The 16,351-nt window shown below is 41.7% G+C and overlaps 1 protein-coding gene across 2 annotated transcripts in view; it reads right to left on the reverse strand.

The window, feature by feature from the left end:
- Positions 1 to 16,351, reverse strand: part of GABRG2 (gamma-aminobutyric acid type A receptor subunit gamma2) — a 121,170-nt gene that overhangs the window by 6,595 nt on the left and 98,224 nt on the right. For both annotated transcript variants that reach the window (XM_006274647.4, XM_019478345.2), the window contains exon 7: positions 3,091 to 3,243. In XM_006274647.4, the coding sequence (XP_006274709.2) occupies positions 3,091 to 3,243 (153 nt within the window). The remainder of the gene's footprint in view (positions 1 to 3,090; positions 3,244 to 16,351) is intronic.

The raw sequence follows: 16,351 nt of genomic DNA on the forward strand, positions 1-16,351 counted from the left end.
TGTTTGTGGATAAACGTTCGTTGACTTAAGTGGGATTTGAAGATAATTTTTATAGCACTGATAGACTGACTAGCATATACAGTGCAGTGCAAATTTCCTCATATAATTCTGTCAATTCATCATAACTGTCACCAATCCATTGTCTTTGAAATTATGGTATGAATCTTAAAAAGTCATTGAAAGCTCAGAATTCCTATGGGAATTGTATTTGCAAGCATTGAAAACAGGACCAGTATTCCTATATATTTTAAGATTTGGATTAGGCTCATAAAGACATTACAGAAAAGAGACACAATCCAATTTTTTATGATGATAGGATTTTAAAAATATATATTTTTAAATGTTACATTGAATATCAGTATTGATCACTAACTAAAAAGTGAGCAATATATTATGGCAAAGAATTTATTTTATATACTACAAAAAAGGGGAAGGGGAAAAAGGGCTTATTCATGACTTCCCAAAATCTGCACAGAAATTATACGTATAGAATCTCTGCTGACCCTTGTAAAGCCAGAGGTTAGAGTATTTTCTCTACCAGAATGTCAGATGTGGTCCAGAGCATGACTTAGAAATTTTGCTGAAAAAATACTAATCTGTGCCACAAATTGTTCCCTTTTAACTCCTTTGGGGTTCCAGTGCACTAGACCCAACCCCAGAATTTAAATCCAGGTGTTTAGAGATGAAAAATAGGTTCTTAATATTGTACTACATGGACACATACTTTGTATTGTTAGTGCTATGACCTGTTTCTCAGGAATAAGGTTAGTTTTATTTGTCTTAGTTTATTTTAAGATCAATCCATGAAGAAGTGACTAATTTTAATTAATTGCACATGATACTTTCATGACACCATATAATAACAAGTGAAACAAATGCCACCAAGTTCATTTGAGGTTAGGCCCAGAGGCTACATTTGACCTATGGTCCAAAAGGTAAAAAATCAGTGCCTGCAAAACAGAAGTCTGACATCTATGCTACCATGAAAGGGCACATTACAGAGTTAAGCTGAATTCTAATTTAGGCATAAAACAAATGCAGCTATGGGAATCCTCTTTATGCCCATATAAATATTGATCATAAACCAGATTCAGCCACTGTTACTCAATTAATGTTTGACCACAATGAGAAGGCGTACTCAGGGAAAAAGGGATTATTGAATTTGAATGCAGCTGGCAGAATTTAGCCTCACATGGTCAGTGATTTATCTGTGAAATTCCTAGTAGGAGCAAAATTAAAATTTGCAGGCTTTCTGACCAACTCATTTTATATATATAATACCATATTCACTTGAATAGATGACCCCCCAATAATTAGATTTTTATTAGATGACAATAATTTCTAATTATTGAAGGTTTGCCTGAATTTGTCCCTCTCCCACACCTTCAACAGGGAAAATACATCTGAGGGGTAACAACAGCAGTGAAGATAGAGCAAAATGGATTCAGTGTGAGCTGTACAATGTAAAGTGCCTATGTTGCTGCCTGAAAGTTTAGGCACCAAGTCTACATTCCTCTAGCTAGACTAATACTAGTACTTGTAGACCAACTCAATGGTACAATAATTTCTCTGATTGCAGTGTATAATTTTGGCATTTGCTAAAAAAGAAAATTCTCTCCTCCAGACAAATGGCCTGGGAAGTATGCAGAGAATAACTGACCCAATAATTCTCTTTTATTTAAAACAAAACCATACATTTAAGAATGAAGGATGCCAACATGTAGACAGATAGTCAGTCAGTGAGACTTTCTCAGACTTCTTTTTGAGATTAATAAAACATGTTGGCCTAGAAGCCTACCCATTTGCAATACAAAAATGCAAATAGCAGGACATTACTAGACTGCAGTTCATTCTTGGGAGACTTGCATTGTCATGGGCAAGTGGATTTGGACCCCAAAACTAACTGATAGTAACTAACTGATATAACTGATCTAAGCCATAGAAGAATGAAAAAACAAAAATCATCCCTTCCCATTTCTAATGTTGAAGTCAAACATTAAATCATAGTTTACAAATATATTTTTCTTTTCTCTTTTTCATTATTGTTCATTTTCACTGATAAGCAATAACATTTCTGTCCTAAATAGAAACAAAATCACTCAGCCCCAGGCCTTCAAATGCACACAAACAAAAACTATTTGCATATAGACAAAAAACAAAACCAATAACTATTAATGCTTAATAGACATAAAAGAACAACTTATTTAATGGTTTTGGCACACGTATTTATACATAAAAAGAAGAGTTGAAGTTATTTCTTCATGAATACGCATCTTCTAACCAATACATTTGAGTCTTCAGCACTTTTATGCATAAACTGTTCCATGAGGAAAACTTGATTTCACATAGAGGTGTAGCACCACAGCTCTGTACCTGGGGCAGCTGCATGGCACTTGGGGCAGCAGCAATTCTTGCTGTGCCAGTTGCAGCAGTGTAATCAGTCACTACTGTGGCAACAAATGCTTTTGCATAAAGGCGTTGCCCCAGGTTGCTGTCTTAGTTGCCCCTCTCAGATACGCTACTGATACATCCATAAATGCCATGGATGTATCTATGTCTAGTATTGTATCACATACATAACATGCATACTATTCCTTGATATTGGCTGTATTCATGGTATAGGCCACAACATTAACATAAAAACAGATCTTGTCAGAAAACAGAAATATATTCCTCATCAGTTGTACATTTTTGATGGAAAAAAAGCTCTGCTTTTAATTAGAAAATAGTTTTGTTAAAACAAATAGTTAAGTTTAACAGCCAGAGTATATAAAAAAGACCAAATGGGTCTGAAACTGGGTCCTGTGCAGACTTTTTTTTACAGTCAGTGTAAAGCATGAAGCCCCTTTGCAGATTCAGGGCCTAATACAGTAAAAACGAGGGAATCATGCAGGATATATGCAAATGGAGTTTGATCCATAGTATACTCTTATAGGGGATATAAATTCTATTTTCTAAGTAAAAGAAATCAGAAATCTCGTATATGATCCACCTGAATCCAGATGTTCCCCATGCACAGGATCTGTGCTAGATACACGGATCATTTCATACATGCTTTAGTAAACAGAGATGGAAGGTACAACAACTCACCCAGTGATGTTCTTGCTGGAACAGCATCTTTATTAATCCAGAAAGAAACCCAAGACAGTACAACAATGAGTGTACAGGGGATATATGTCTGAATGGTGAAATAGCCCATTCTTCTGCTCAGGTCAAAGTAAACAGACATGACTACATAGTCTCCTGTAAAATAAAGTTATAAACAGGGTAACAGGTTAAAAACCCTCTAAATTTATCAGCTAAGTGCATAGCTGTTCCACAAGTGAGATGTGTATATTTGATTGCTTTACCAGGTCTGAATAAGAGGTCATGAAATAAGTGAATATGCATGTTCTGTGGAGTTATGCAAGTAGCAGTAGTTTATTTACTGCTTTTGCTAAAACAATACAATAAAATTAAAATTAAATTATATATAATATAATAACATTTATATAGCTAACAATTTATAATTTTTGCTAAAAGCATACAGTACAATACAATTCTACCATTTGGCACAAAATTAAAACAGAACATAGTATATGATGATAAAAACATAAGTAAAACAAAGCAATGGATTGTAAAGTAAAGCAGGGAAATTCTACTTGATTTTGGCTCTTATTCTTTGCACAAGTTACCACAGTTACATCAGAAGTATAGTACAGATGCTTACCAATTAAAGAAAAGCATTTTTTTTTTTCCTGAGTAGCCCACTATTTTAAATTTTCCATTAATGGAAAAATCTAGTTTCCTCTTATTTTTTAAATGGTGATTTAAGTCATGTGTCTCATTCTTCCCACAAGGACATATTCTATCCAAATGTGGGGTCCAAATCCACTTGCCCATGACAATGCAAGTCTCCCAAGAATGAACTGCAGTCTAGTAATGTCCTGCTATTTGCATTTTTGTACTGCAAATGGGTAGGCTTCTAGGCCAACATGTTTTATTAATCTCAAAAAGAAGTCTGAGAAAGTCTCACTGACTGACTATCTGTCTACATGTTGGCATCCTTCATTCTTAAATGTATGGTTTTGTTTTAAATAAAAGAGAATTATTGGGTCAGTTATTCTCTGCATACTTCCCAGGCCATTTGTCTGGAGGAGAATATAGATGTAATTTAACCATCCAAACAAAGGTTCATTTGGAAATAGAGAGGCTTCTAAATGCACTTCTTAGGGTATTCAGTAGGTGTAAAAGATCTAATTTTCATTCAATGGTTTAGAGTTCTTAACTGAGCTAAGGTGCTCACAAAGTAATTAGAGAGCTTTCCTATTTTTGAGCAGCCCATAGTTCTGCTTCATACAATAAAATGGATGCTACCTTAAATCTCTAGATCTTTAGTGCTGCCAGTATTGCCCTTTTGCCCATCATATTGTAAAAGGATAAAACTCTACCCAAAGCTCATTTTGCTCTAGTGCTTAAATTTGCAATATGTTTATTCCAGCTCAGATTTTACTTAAAAAAGATTCCAAGATATTTAAATGAAGACACTAATTTATTTTCCTGGAAAATTCAAAGTTGTTTCCACTTTACATTCCCCAAACCCAGTACCTTGAATTTAGCTGTGTAGATTTCTGAACTATCTGAGGTGAAATAATGCTGAAAAACTTCTAATAACCTTTGGAGGAATATTTGGGATTGCAACATTAATAATGCACCATCTGCATAAAGCGAGACAGGGATAGAGCTGTTCAATATCATGGGTGTGTGGTATTGATTCCCTGTTAGCACATTTTAAAACATGCAATATATTAAAAAGTGACAAAGCAAGAAAAAAAAAAAAATCCTTGTTGTATGCCTGTCAGTTAGGGAAGCTATTGGACAGGGCATTGCCAATCCCGTAATGCAGCCTAGATGTTGTATCTGAATAATAAATAAGATTTAATTATTAAATTATTTAATAATTCTAATATTATAAAAGCTTTAGTCTGTCCATAATCCTTTCCTTGCACTCTGACTGGTTGTCTGAAACAACCAATCAGAGTGCTCCAAGAGCATTTTGGACAGGAGGAGGTGGTGGAGTGTCTCCATGATAGTGGAGACAGAGTGGGGCGGGTGAGGCCAGAGCTGCTTGCCTTGCCCCTCCTGGCCCTGCTCCCTGGAGGCAGCAGTGACAGCACGGGGGGTGGGGGTAAGGCCAGCAGCCTCACTCCCCCCACCTTGCTCCTTGGAGACAGCGTGGCAGTCGGTTGAATAGGCCTGGACCCCAAGTAGTGGTGGAAGGGAGGGTGGGGAACAGCCCTGGGCCCCAGACTCCATGTGGCAGGGGGGAAGAATGGAGGAGTGGGCCTGGGCCTGACGCGGTGGGGGGGAGGGGAGAAGCAAGCCCAAACCTGATGCAGTGCTGGTGGGGGGTTGGGCAGGGAAGAATTGGGCCCGGGTCTGACATGGCAGCAGGGAGAGAGCCTGGGATTGACACAGCCGGGGTGGGAAGGGAGGATCGAGCCCAGGCCCAATGTAGCAAGGGAGGGGGGGAGCGGGGCCAAACCCCAAATGGCGGGGGCGGAGGGGGTGAAGGGAGGGAACGGGCCCAGAATAGGTCGGGGCAGAGATGGGGTTCTGTTACTGCCCACTGGCCCCATCATCCTTGACGGGCAATTTACTAGTTCAAATAGACCTATGCAAACACAGCTGTTTTGGTGATACAAGGATAGTTCATATACAGATTGCTGATCACTTTCCAAAGTATTGTAATAAACATACCCCCTCAGATTCCTTCAACAAGCTTGCATGTGAATTCCAACCTGCAGGGTAACTTTCTCCTGAACACACTGCCTCCCTACAACCTTCCTTCTTTCACTTTCAACCTTCCTTTTTGAGTAATCTGTAAATCCCTAGCATAGCCCAAGATATTAAGCTATAAAGTTTTCTGAGCTGGGTTTCCTTCTCTTCTTTCTGCTACAGTTGTTACACTCTGTATAAAACACTAAGGATAGGTATAGACACTACACTTATATAAGCGATCAGAAACTGCTCTATATCCATAACAGAAGTTCAACACGCATAGACAGGTTTAAAAATTCCAGAACCCGGTCTAAGATTTGCACCCCCCCACCCCCCCCCCCGAAGGGCAAATGTGTGTTCTGTTTGCTACCAATCTAAACTACGCCACTTGTAGAAAGCCCCATAACTTAGATCAATTCTGCCTCCAGCTTTTTGAATGTCTGTACTTAGCCATAGTCACCGAGACAGGTAGTAACAGTTCGCTTAATGGTTTCTTGCATCTTTTTTTAGAAGATCCGGATATGAGAGCTGGATTGGATGGGCTCATATCTAAAGTTCTACATAATTAGTTTGACTATTATTTTCAACATTTTCTCTTATTTCAGGACTGATCTCTGGACTGATCTTTCAGATGCTATGGTTACTCACCTCTCCAGACTTTTTAGTCACCAGAATAGGTTATGATAGGGACAAACTCATGAGCCAACACTCTTTACACATATTGATACCAAAATCTAGATTTCAACACCAATCCAGAAAAAAAAATAGAATGATTTATTCCACCTACTTATATCACTGGGTTGCTGTAAAACCCCTTTTCCTTACTCAGTAGTACATTACACATGCTCCCCCACCAAAGCAGTACTGTGGTAAAGAATAGAAATGAATAAGTATAATTATATTATACATGCCATGTCTCTGTACGGCTAGCTTACCTGTGCAGCCCTTGTATATTCAGCCTTCTGTCACAGTACTAAAGCTTGTAGAGAATTGAAAACAGAGGCTAGATTTGTCGTTTAGTGCAAATAGTATGCTTGCACTTGATAGGAAGTAATTAGTAAATTGAAGTTATATGTTAAAAAATATAACCCCCCCAAAACAGTACCTACTAAGAGCTTTTAAGATGTTAGTAGGCTGTTGTAGCTCCTGACCTTTGAGCAAATGTAAACATCATTCTGATGTCAACAATTCTCAATAATTTATTTCCATAGAGATGTGTAAATGCCTTTTTATATAACACTTGTTATACCTACTGGAGACAAGAGCTTTTCTGTTGCCAGATTCTTATATTGTAAATGTTTGAAAATAGCATGTTTCTGTCAACATGTTCACTTGATTCAGACACTGATTTGCCTTCCCTACACAAACACTTTTGTGTTTTTTAAATATTGATGTACTTCCTAAGGAAGTATCCCTGAAAGTGTCAGGTTGCAGCAATAGAATCATAGGGTACCTATACATGTGCCCTGGGATGGTGGTGGGGAGCATTTTAATTGGAACTGGTCTCAGGAAATGGGAACTGGTCTCAGGAGCTGCTCTAATTAAAACTTTTACAGCATCTTGTGCATTCATTATCCCACATTTCAAAATGGTAGCAGAAGCACTAAGGCTTGTTTGATGAGCTTTAAAGCACTCCTGCTGCCATTTTAAAATGTGGGGGCACTGAATACATGAGATGCTGTGGCATGTTAGAGCATTCTGATTAGTATCTGAAAAGCCCTAATTGCCTTCTCTTTAAAACACATTGGACCATGTATAAAAGTGCCCAATGGAGAAGTAGCGCTGGAAGGGATCTCCAGAGGTCATTTAATACAACCCCTGCCAAAATCTAACCATATCTATATAACTGTATAATCATAATCTAAACTCTATGTAAGACTATCATCAGCCCTGACATAACACAAACCTAAAACCCTAACCTGCCACAGGTAAAGCAGGGGAACCACAGCAGCCAAAGTCCTGCTTCTATGAAAAGTTGTTAATCTATGCTCGAGAGATCTTGGATAGAGGTCCATGCCCCACAACCACCAGTCTGTACCAATCTGACCATAGGGTAAAATTCCTTCCTGATTCCTAATATGGCATTTGGTCTGACCCTGAGCAGAGGGGCAAGATCCTTTAACTAGGAATCTCCAACTTTGGTCCTAGCAGCAGAATTGGCACACCTCAATCAAAGTCCCCAGCTTTACCAGTAGCCAACCCAAAATGCCTCTGAGGAGGTTCTTTGGGTAAATCTGATATCTTTTATTAGACCAACTCAAATAGTTGGAAAAATTCTTCTTATCAAGCTTTCACATTTAAATACCCTTCATCAGGCTGAGGAAGCATCTGCAGTTGGTGTGTGCTCTTCCTGGATGGAATGAATAGCAAAGAAGCCAGAGGCTGGTATGCATGCAAGAAGGTAGCCAGGGAAGATGTAAATTGAGGAGTCAGTGAGTGAGAGACAGGCGGGTGGGGGTGTGTGTGGAGGATGGGGGAAAGGGGAATGAATGTAGTTGGTACATAGTGGAGAGGTACCTGGGAGTCAGACTAGGCAGGTTATAATGTGTCATAAATCCAATACTTATATTTAGTCCTTGATTTTTTGTGTCCAGGAGGTTGATGAAGTGAAGCTCATAGGCTTGTCTGTGAAAAGTGTTTTGTAAATTCCCTTTGTGGATTAGAACTGATTGGAGAGAGAGTGGTTTTCTTGTGAGAAATGTGCCCTCACAGGTAATTGGGTATTTTTAGCTTCAATAGATTTCCCAAGAATACAAAATGACCTATGGGGGCACATTTCTCATAATAATACCACTCTGGGAACATCCAGACAAGCCCACATGTGCTTCTTGCTACATCGAAAGCAGCTTGTGATGCAGCAAGAGGCATCCTGGGAAAAAAAAAATGTTTCCTGTGCTGCATATTTGCAGCGGGGATTCAAAATTTGATACCTGGATATCCAGGTATCAAAAAAAAAACCTTGCAGAAAAAAAGGGGCAGACAACCAGAGGCAACCAGGTTCCTCAAAAGAGATGCTCTGGTAGCCAGCCAGAGCATCTCTACGGCTGCCCCATAGCCCCAGTGCTGAAACACACTGCCTCCACATGCAGGGCAGCCTGGACCAGTGCGGGCTACATGGACCCCAGCTCTGCCAGAGGTAACTAAGGGACTGGGTCGGGGGGGGGTGCCCTCCCAAACCTTCCTCTGCAGCAGCAGCCCGTCAGGGAGCTCAGGGCCCTCCTGGCAAAGCACCCCCCACAGTGCAGGGCAGTGGAGCTCAGTGCCATGTGCATTTGGGTAGCTCCAGGCCACTCAGGCTGTCACCCAGGGCCCCACACCACTTGCAAGGACTGCCTGTCATGCCAGGCTGGGTCCTGCATGCATGGGCCCCACCTGGGCTGGTTCTGTTCATGCAGGACCCGGGCCAGCATAACAGGTGGTCCCTACAAGTGGTGCAGGGCCCCAGATGACAGCCTGAGTGGCCCAGAGCTGCACAAAGCATACAGCACCAAGCTGGGTGGGGCCTGTGAGATATGGTACAGGCAGTGCCAGGTGCCAGGTGGCCAGGGCCAAGTCAAGCTGCCCCGCACCATGCAGGTGGGCTGTGCCATGAGGCCCCAATGCCTGAGTGCCCCAATATCTGCTACTGCCATGGGTGAACTGTGGGTCATAAGGAAGGCTGGGGCTCTGTGGGGGGGGGGGCTCTGGCCCCTGCTCGGATTTGTGGCCCCTGGTGGGGGGGGCAGTCTGTGAGCTGTGCAGGGGGCTGCACACTGTGAGGGGCAGGGTACCCAACTCTCCTGAGCACATGCCCCCACCACACCCACAGTCTCCCTACAATCCACCTACAAACCCCACACCCCCACAAACCCCTCACCCACATACCTGGCCCTGTTGATCAGGAGTGAAGGGACTGGGGTGAAGGGCAGGCTGTGAGTGGGGGGCAGGCTGTGAGTGGGGGGCAAGTGCAATGCTGCTCAGTGCTGCACATCCTGGTGATCAAAGTGGGTAGGGGCAGCTCTTGTTTTTCTATGACAAAAAAGCCAAAAGTAAATGCCAAAGTGTATGGATATTTAGAATGTATTTTATTATGATGATAGAGGCACTGGTAGGCTTCTAAATTGCTTTAAACTTGTAAATATATGAATACAACTTTGCTCAACTGATCTCTCTCTATATCGGGGGAGGGCAATCAGGTGGAGGACTGCTTACTGAGTTTTGGCGAGCCGTCAAGGGCCGCATAACAGGCAGCCAGGGTAAGATATATATTAATTTTCTAAATTTTTTAGGGCCCCATGGACTGGATAGAATGGCCCAGCGGGCCGCATCTGGCCCATGGGCCACATTTTGCCCACCCCTGCTCTATAAAGTGACTTTTCATTTTAATAGTGAAAGAACACTTTTGGGGTATTTCAATGAAAGAATTTGGGTTTCTTATCAGAGAATTTGCAATATTTAAACTGGGAACACCAGGATCTCTGCTGGTGGGACAAGTGGCAAGACCAAGGCAGAGGATCCTGTCCAGGGCCAGCATTGGGGACACAGGTGGAGGGCAGATGAGGTGGCTGACCTGTTGGCCATTTGGAGCCAAGAGGACACACTTGGAGAGTCCAAACCAGGCGCTGCAAGAAGCACATCTTCTGGGTGATAGCTGCCCAAATGGCAGAGCAGGGCCACCCCATCGGGGTCTGGCAGGCCACAGGTCCAAGGGGGTGGATGCTGTAGCAGGTGGCAGCAAGTCACAGCCAGGCACCAGCCCCCACTGCCAGGCTGCTGCAGTGGGTAGAGGGGGAAGGGGCCACTCTAGGTCAGGGCTGCTTCAGCAGTCTAGCTGGCACAAGGGGTAGTGTCCCCAGATACCAACTGGCTGGGGCTCAGAAGCTCCTGAGGGCAAGTAACCCTGAGATGCTCGCCGGGCCAGGTTTTTATACTGCTGGGCTCTATCTTCCCCAGGCTCTAGCTCCCCCTGGCAGCAGTTCTGGGAGGAACCGGGCAGGGTTATTTTGCCCCAAGTGTCACAACTTGCCCCACAACTTGCTCCAGCCTGTCTCTCACCCACTGACTCTTCAATTTACATCTTCACTGGCTGCCTTTCTTGCATGCATACCAGCCTCTGGCTTCTTTGCTATTCATTCCATCCAGGAAGACCACACACGAACTGCAGATGCTTCATCAGCCTGTTGAAGGGTATTTAAACCTGAAAGCTTGATAAGAACTTTTCCAACTATTTGAGTTGGTTTAATAAAAGATATCAGATTTACCGAAAGAATCTTTTCTATGTCCTTAGACCAACATGCTACAACCTACACCTCTAAGGAGGTTCTAAATTCAGGAAAATAGTGCCAAATTTCTACCAGAAGTACTGCCATAGACGAAATGCACTGGGGAGTTTTATCTCAATAATTGTAGAGGATTGCAATTCAAATGGTAGAGGATGCTTCTGTCAATGAAGGCAAAGTTAATATTGAGTTCTGCAGGGAGAGAAAGGTAGCAGGGAGAAAGAACTATTTACTGTATTGAGTATTTAGATGATAATCAGAAAGATAATTTCCCAGTTTAAGTACAGACTCATTGTGTGAAATCCTGGCCCTACTGAAGCCAATGGAAGTTTTCCACTGACTTCAAGTAAGCCAAGATTTCTTCTTTTCAAGTGAAAGTTTTTTAATCTTTCTTGGACTTCTGTTCCCATTTGTAAAATGAAAAACAAATCTTCTTTATCTCAGAGGGATATTGTGAAGATGAAGTCTATTCATGATTAGGGCTTTTCAGATACTATGATGAAGATAGCTCATATAAGAACCCAGTTAGGGAAAAACTTTCTTAATATTTTAAATAGAACCAAGTTTTATGACATGTAGACACAGAATGTCTTGGTTCTTCTGTTTTACTTTTACATGTACAGTGAAAGCAATGCTATTAAGAAACACTTTTAATAACAGACAAGTATCTGCTGAAGTGCCTTTTTTTTAATGAGTGCCCATTGACTCCTCAATCTATATCTTCACTGACTGCCTATCTTGTATGCATACCAGACCAGCCTCTGAGTCCTTTACTCTTCATTCCATCCAGGAAGAGCACACACCAACTGCAGAAACTTCCTCAGTCTGCCAAAGGGGTTTTGAACCCAAAAGCTTGCTTAATTTCCCCCCCCCCCCCCAACTATTTAAGTTGGTCTAATAAAAGATATCAAATTCACCCAAAGAACCTTGTCTGCTTTTTATGAAATGATGAGCTTGTTTCTTCCCTCAAACCCTTTTCACATCAGTATTTGTTTGGCATCTCCAGTAGAGTTGTACTTGATTTCCTAATGTGTAAGTCTGCATGAGCAGATACATTTTTGTTTTTCACCTCAACATCAATACTGCATAAAAATTCCAGGGAGCACTAAACTATTTTACTGAAGTAGTAATGTTGTGCTAAAAGACCAGAACATCTTTCCCCTACAGCAAAAAAGTGAAAGAAACGGTTCTTACTATTGACTGAAATTTCCTCTGGTCTTTGAAAACTTTAGGCAATAGGCATACCGAACCTAAGGGGCATCCACTAAAGAACTTTCAGCAGTATTCCCCTGGTGCTAATCAGGAAAGTCAGCAGAAGTGATCTTGTTCACTCTTTCCCATGGTGGTCTAAAATCCAACTTAAAATTTAGAGAAATATGAGAAAACAACACTATGAACTCTGCTAGGCCATAAGTTTAAGAGCAATCAACCCCAGCATAGGGTCTCCATGCTCAAGGTCCTCAAAAAACTCCATATAGAGAAACAGTCATATCATAACAGGTACCCAACAACTCTACTCTCTTTACAGGACACATGGTAGATATGTTCAGTCATTCTGTTTCCTAGGCTGTCTTCCCTACCTATTCCCAAGTATTGTTTGCCATGCAAACAGTCCTGCCTTCTCTTGGGGTGAATGCTACAGGTGCAGAGGATCCAACTTGTGAAAGAAGTACCAGTAAACTCTTAAAGGTTGCTGTTTGTTTTTACAGGTTTCTTACCCAAGGCACTGGGTCAGAATAGCAAACACAAGACAAGAAATGTCATGAAAAACTGAAGAAAAGCAGTTAAGTTATATTTTTTTTGAATGAGTGTATGTTCCAGGATTAAAGTAATATATTCTGTCTTAAATAACATTACAGAGAACAATGGAAATGCAAGTGATGGGATATTAGATGGAAACATATTGCTAAGTGTTTGCTAATTTATGTAAGTGATGTTGGAATCTCATGACAAGAGCCCCTTGGTGTATATTAGATTCTGACTAACACTGGTACTTTGCAGATACTGAAGACATAAAACAGCAGTAAGCATATGAGTCAATGTGGTGCCTAATTCCTGCCCTGGGACCAGACTAAATCCATTGCTATGTCTACAACTCTGGTGTAATTGACACTCTTGAGCCAGATTTTGACTGGTTCTGGTTCAGATGTTAAAAGCCTTCCTTGTTCCTTCTCTGACATGGAAAGATCAGGAACAATCACTGTCCAAATGCTGGGGATACAGAAGCATGCATCTATTTCAAGGGCATGCATCAACTGAGGAGGATAGGTGGCACTACAGTCCTCTCAAGCTTAATCCATTTCTACTCACCCTGCACACTGGTGAACTTAAAAAAGTACTGTGTTTTCCTGAGGCACAGCCCTTCCTAAGCTTCCCTGGTATGTTGAAACTTGCATTATCCTTAACAATGTCTGCATCCACATGACACAATTTTACTTTTGACATCTTAAATTCTGTAACTTCGAGTGTAGTGGCTCAGGATTTATGATGCCACTGACATGCACAGTAGCTGCATTTGGGAGGTGGAGAAGGGAAGGGGCAAACATCTACCAATATGCTTCTCCTACATTACATCACTTGAATTGAAGATCCCTAATAACCTTGTATCCCACATCTTCGGTGGCAAGGGCATATCACTTGACAACAGCTGATCAGTAGTAGATTGGAGGGGGCAAAGGATGGTACAAAAAAAGAAACAAAGTTTCTGTCTCAGAGAAAAATGTATGAAAACTGGCTCCATCACATATGAAATAAAATAGCTCATTTCATTCTGGATTTACAATGTTGTGAAAAAGGTTGCCTATTTCATATGATTTATATGGAGAATCAGCTACTTGATTGATTTTTATTAGACATTGTTGAAAGTGAGAATGTAATCACAATTAATCATCATGAGTCAATACTAATATAATCCTATTTGTGCATATATGTGAACACTCAGTAATGCGTCTTATGCACATGCTACAAGCTAAAGTATTTAAATTATTTTAATAAGTAGATCTGAAATTTTTGGCAATAAAGTTATATGTGAATTTTGCGCAAATGTAAAACCAGTGCAGGCTAATTAGAGAACCACTCTGAAAGCATATTCAAAGGTAACTATAAGGGGTTCTTTTATTTGGTTTCTTTCAGTGCACCATATGATAGCATTAGAATGTCCATTAATTAGCCTTCTTCACTGATACCTATACATTGCCCCCTGTCCCCCATTTCATAAAAGTTTTACAGCTGATATACGTACACTTCAGCTGTTTCTGAGAAGGAAATTAGGGAAAAAATATTATTTCACTTATATTTAAATCTAGCTTTAATATCTCCAAACTTTAGGAAAGGAAACTAACATTTGGCAAGGGCCTGCAGGGATGTCTCATTAGTCAGACCGGCACAACTGGCCAAATGTGACCAATTTACATGCTTCTCAACAAAATTGTATTACAGATTGTGAGTTACATCCTCTACAGAATTTATGTGCATTGAACAGGCTTAAGCACCCTCAGAACTGCTCCTATGTGCTAACTGAATAAAGGATAAATCTTCTCCCTCTGAGAGCAGAGGGCATGCTGCATCCAGTATGCATAATTTGTCTGGGATTCTCCCTATAGTCCTCAGTCAGATAAACACGGCCTTGTGGTATGCAGTGCTGCAGACACATCTGTGGCACCACATACCACACATTCAGGTGTTCTCCATGCTGCAAGGTAGCAATGTGGGGGGTGAGGTTTGACCCTTGGAGATCCCAGGGTCAACCTGCCCCCCCCTCCAAAAAAAAAATGGGGCAGTGCATGCAGGGACAGTGCACGCTGCCAAAAACCAGACTACACCAGAGCCACACTCTGACTGCCAGCCAGGCACTGAGCAGCAGGATCGCTGCTACTGCAGTCCCAGGAGGCCCCCAGAACCCCAGGTAACATGCACGAGCCATGCCTCCAGCAGCTGCGGGGGCACGGCAGTGGCGGGAGCACAGCAGTGGAAGCTTGGCAGCAGTGAGCAGAGAGTTCCTGCAGATGCCACCGGTGCTGGCGGCAGTGGTGAGCGGGGTTGAGTGCTAACCAGGGGTCAGTGACGACCTGCAGGCGCTGGCGGTGGTGTCGGCAGCAGGGTGGTGAGTGGTGCCTTTATACAGGGGGTGCACTGCCATGTGCAGGGGGTGCACATGCACCTGTATGCACCCCCTACATGTTGCCCCTGCCAGGTAAGGCTGCTGGAGCCAGCCCAGGGCTTCTAAAAAATACACCAGAAAAAGTAGTGGGGGAATGATGGAAAGAAAAAGGAAAAAATAACAATATATAAGGATACATATAAGTGTTATATTTAGACCAACCTTACCAGGATTGGATGAATCTAAATGCCCACTTGTGCAGGTGTTCAAAGGGTTTAATTCAGCCACAAAATGGCTCACCTGATCTAAATCAGCTCAGATCTCTTGGCTCACCTCAAGAGAAAGGGTTAACCCTATCTAGGAAGGGGTTAACCCAGTCTTGTGAAGGTCTGCTGGTGTCTGCAGTAAAGCCACAGGGCTGAAAAGCCCAGCTGCTCTCCAGCCCTAGGGGATGTGCTATTCCTTCTCCCCTGACCCTGACCAGGCTATTTTTAATTTCACCCTGGACCTGCCAGCCCACACCTACTTAGACCTTCCTCACCCCAAGCTGCCCCCACTGCCTAAACCTAGACAGAGTGCAGCATATGCATGCTCCCACCCTAAGCAAATAAATTGCAATGTATGTAGGTTATTGATTGTTGTTAAAGAACTGATCCAGATAGCAGCTGGAAATAATGTGGGCCACTGTTTATAAACTAGGCAGAGTTTTGTTAATACAGTAGGTAACAGCCATGTGGCGCTCACAAACCCAGGCATATACCATCAGCTGTCCATTTTTTCCACTCCTAATTTAAATAAAAAAAAACCCCCATAATTCAGAACGTTTGCAGAGTATGTTCACTGGGCAACATGAAGTAATACATAGGAATGGGATTTTTTTTAATCAAAATTAATAAACACAAAAGGAAAAAAAAAAGAGTACACTATTTTATGTAGAATCCTATATCCATCAGTTTATATTAACTGGAAAATACTAACAGTCATTCCTTAGTAATACATCTTTTGGTCACCCAAGGTATATGTCACCTAACAAAGGAAAGAGACAAGGAACATAGGTGGTTAGCATGTTAGTTTGCAACCAGGACAAAAGCAAGACAATATGACACCTTAGAGACAAATTGAATCAGAGAGGCATGAACTTTTGTAGGCAGCAACCTGCTTTATCAAATGCTAGAAATGGACTGATGGAGAGAAAAGAATTGATAAAGAAGACTATATAAAGAATTTACGAAGA

The sequence above is a fragment of the Alligator mississippiensis genome, chromosome 9 (genome assembly GCF_030867095.1).
Source record: "Alligator mississippiensis isolate rAllMis1 chromosome 9, rAllMis1, whole genome shotgun sequence".
Taxonomy (NCBI): Eukaryota; Metazoa; Chordata; order Crocodylia; family Alligatoridae; genus Alligator; species Alligator mississippiensis.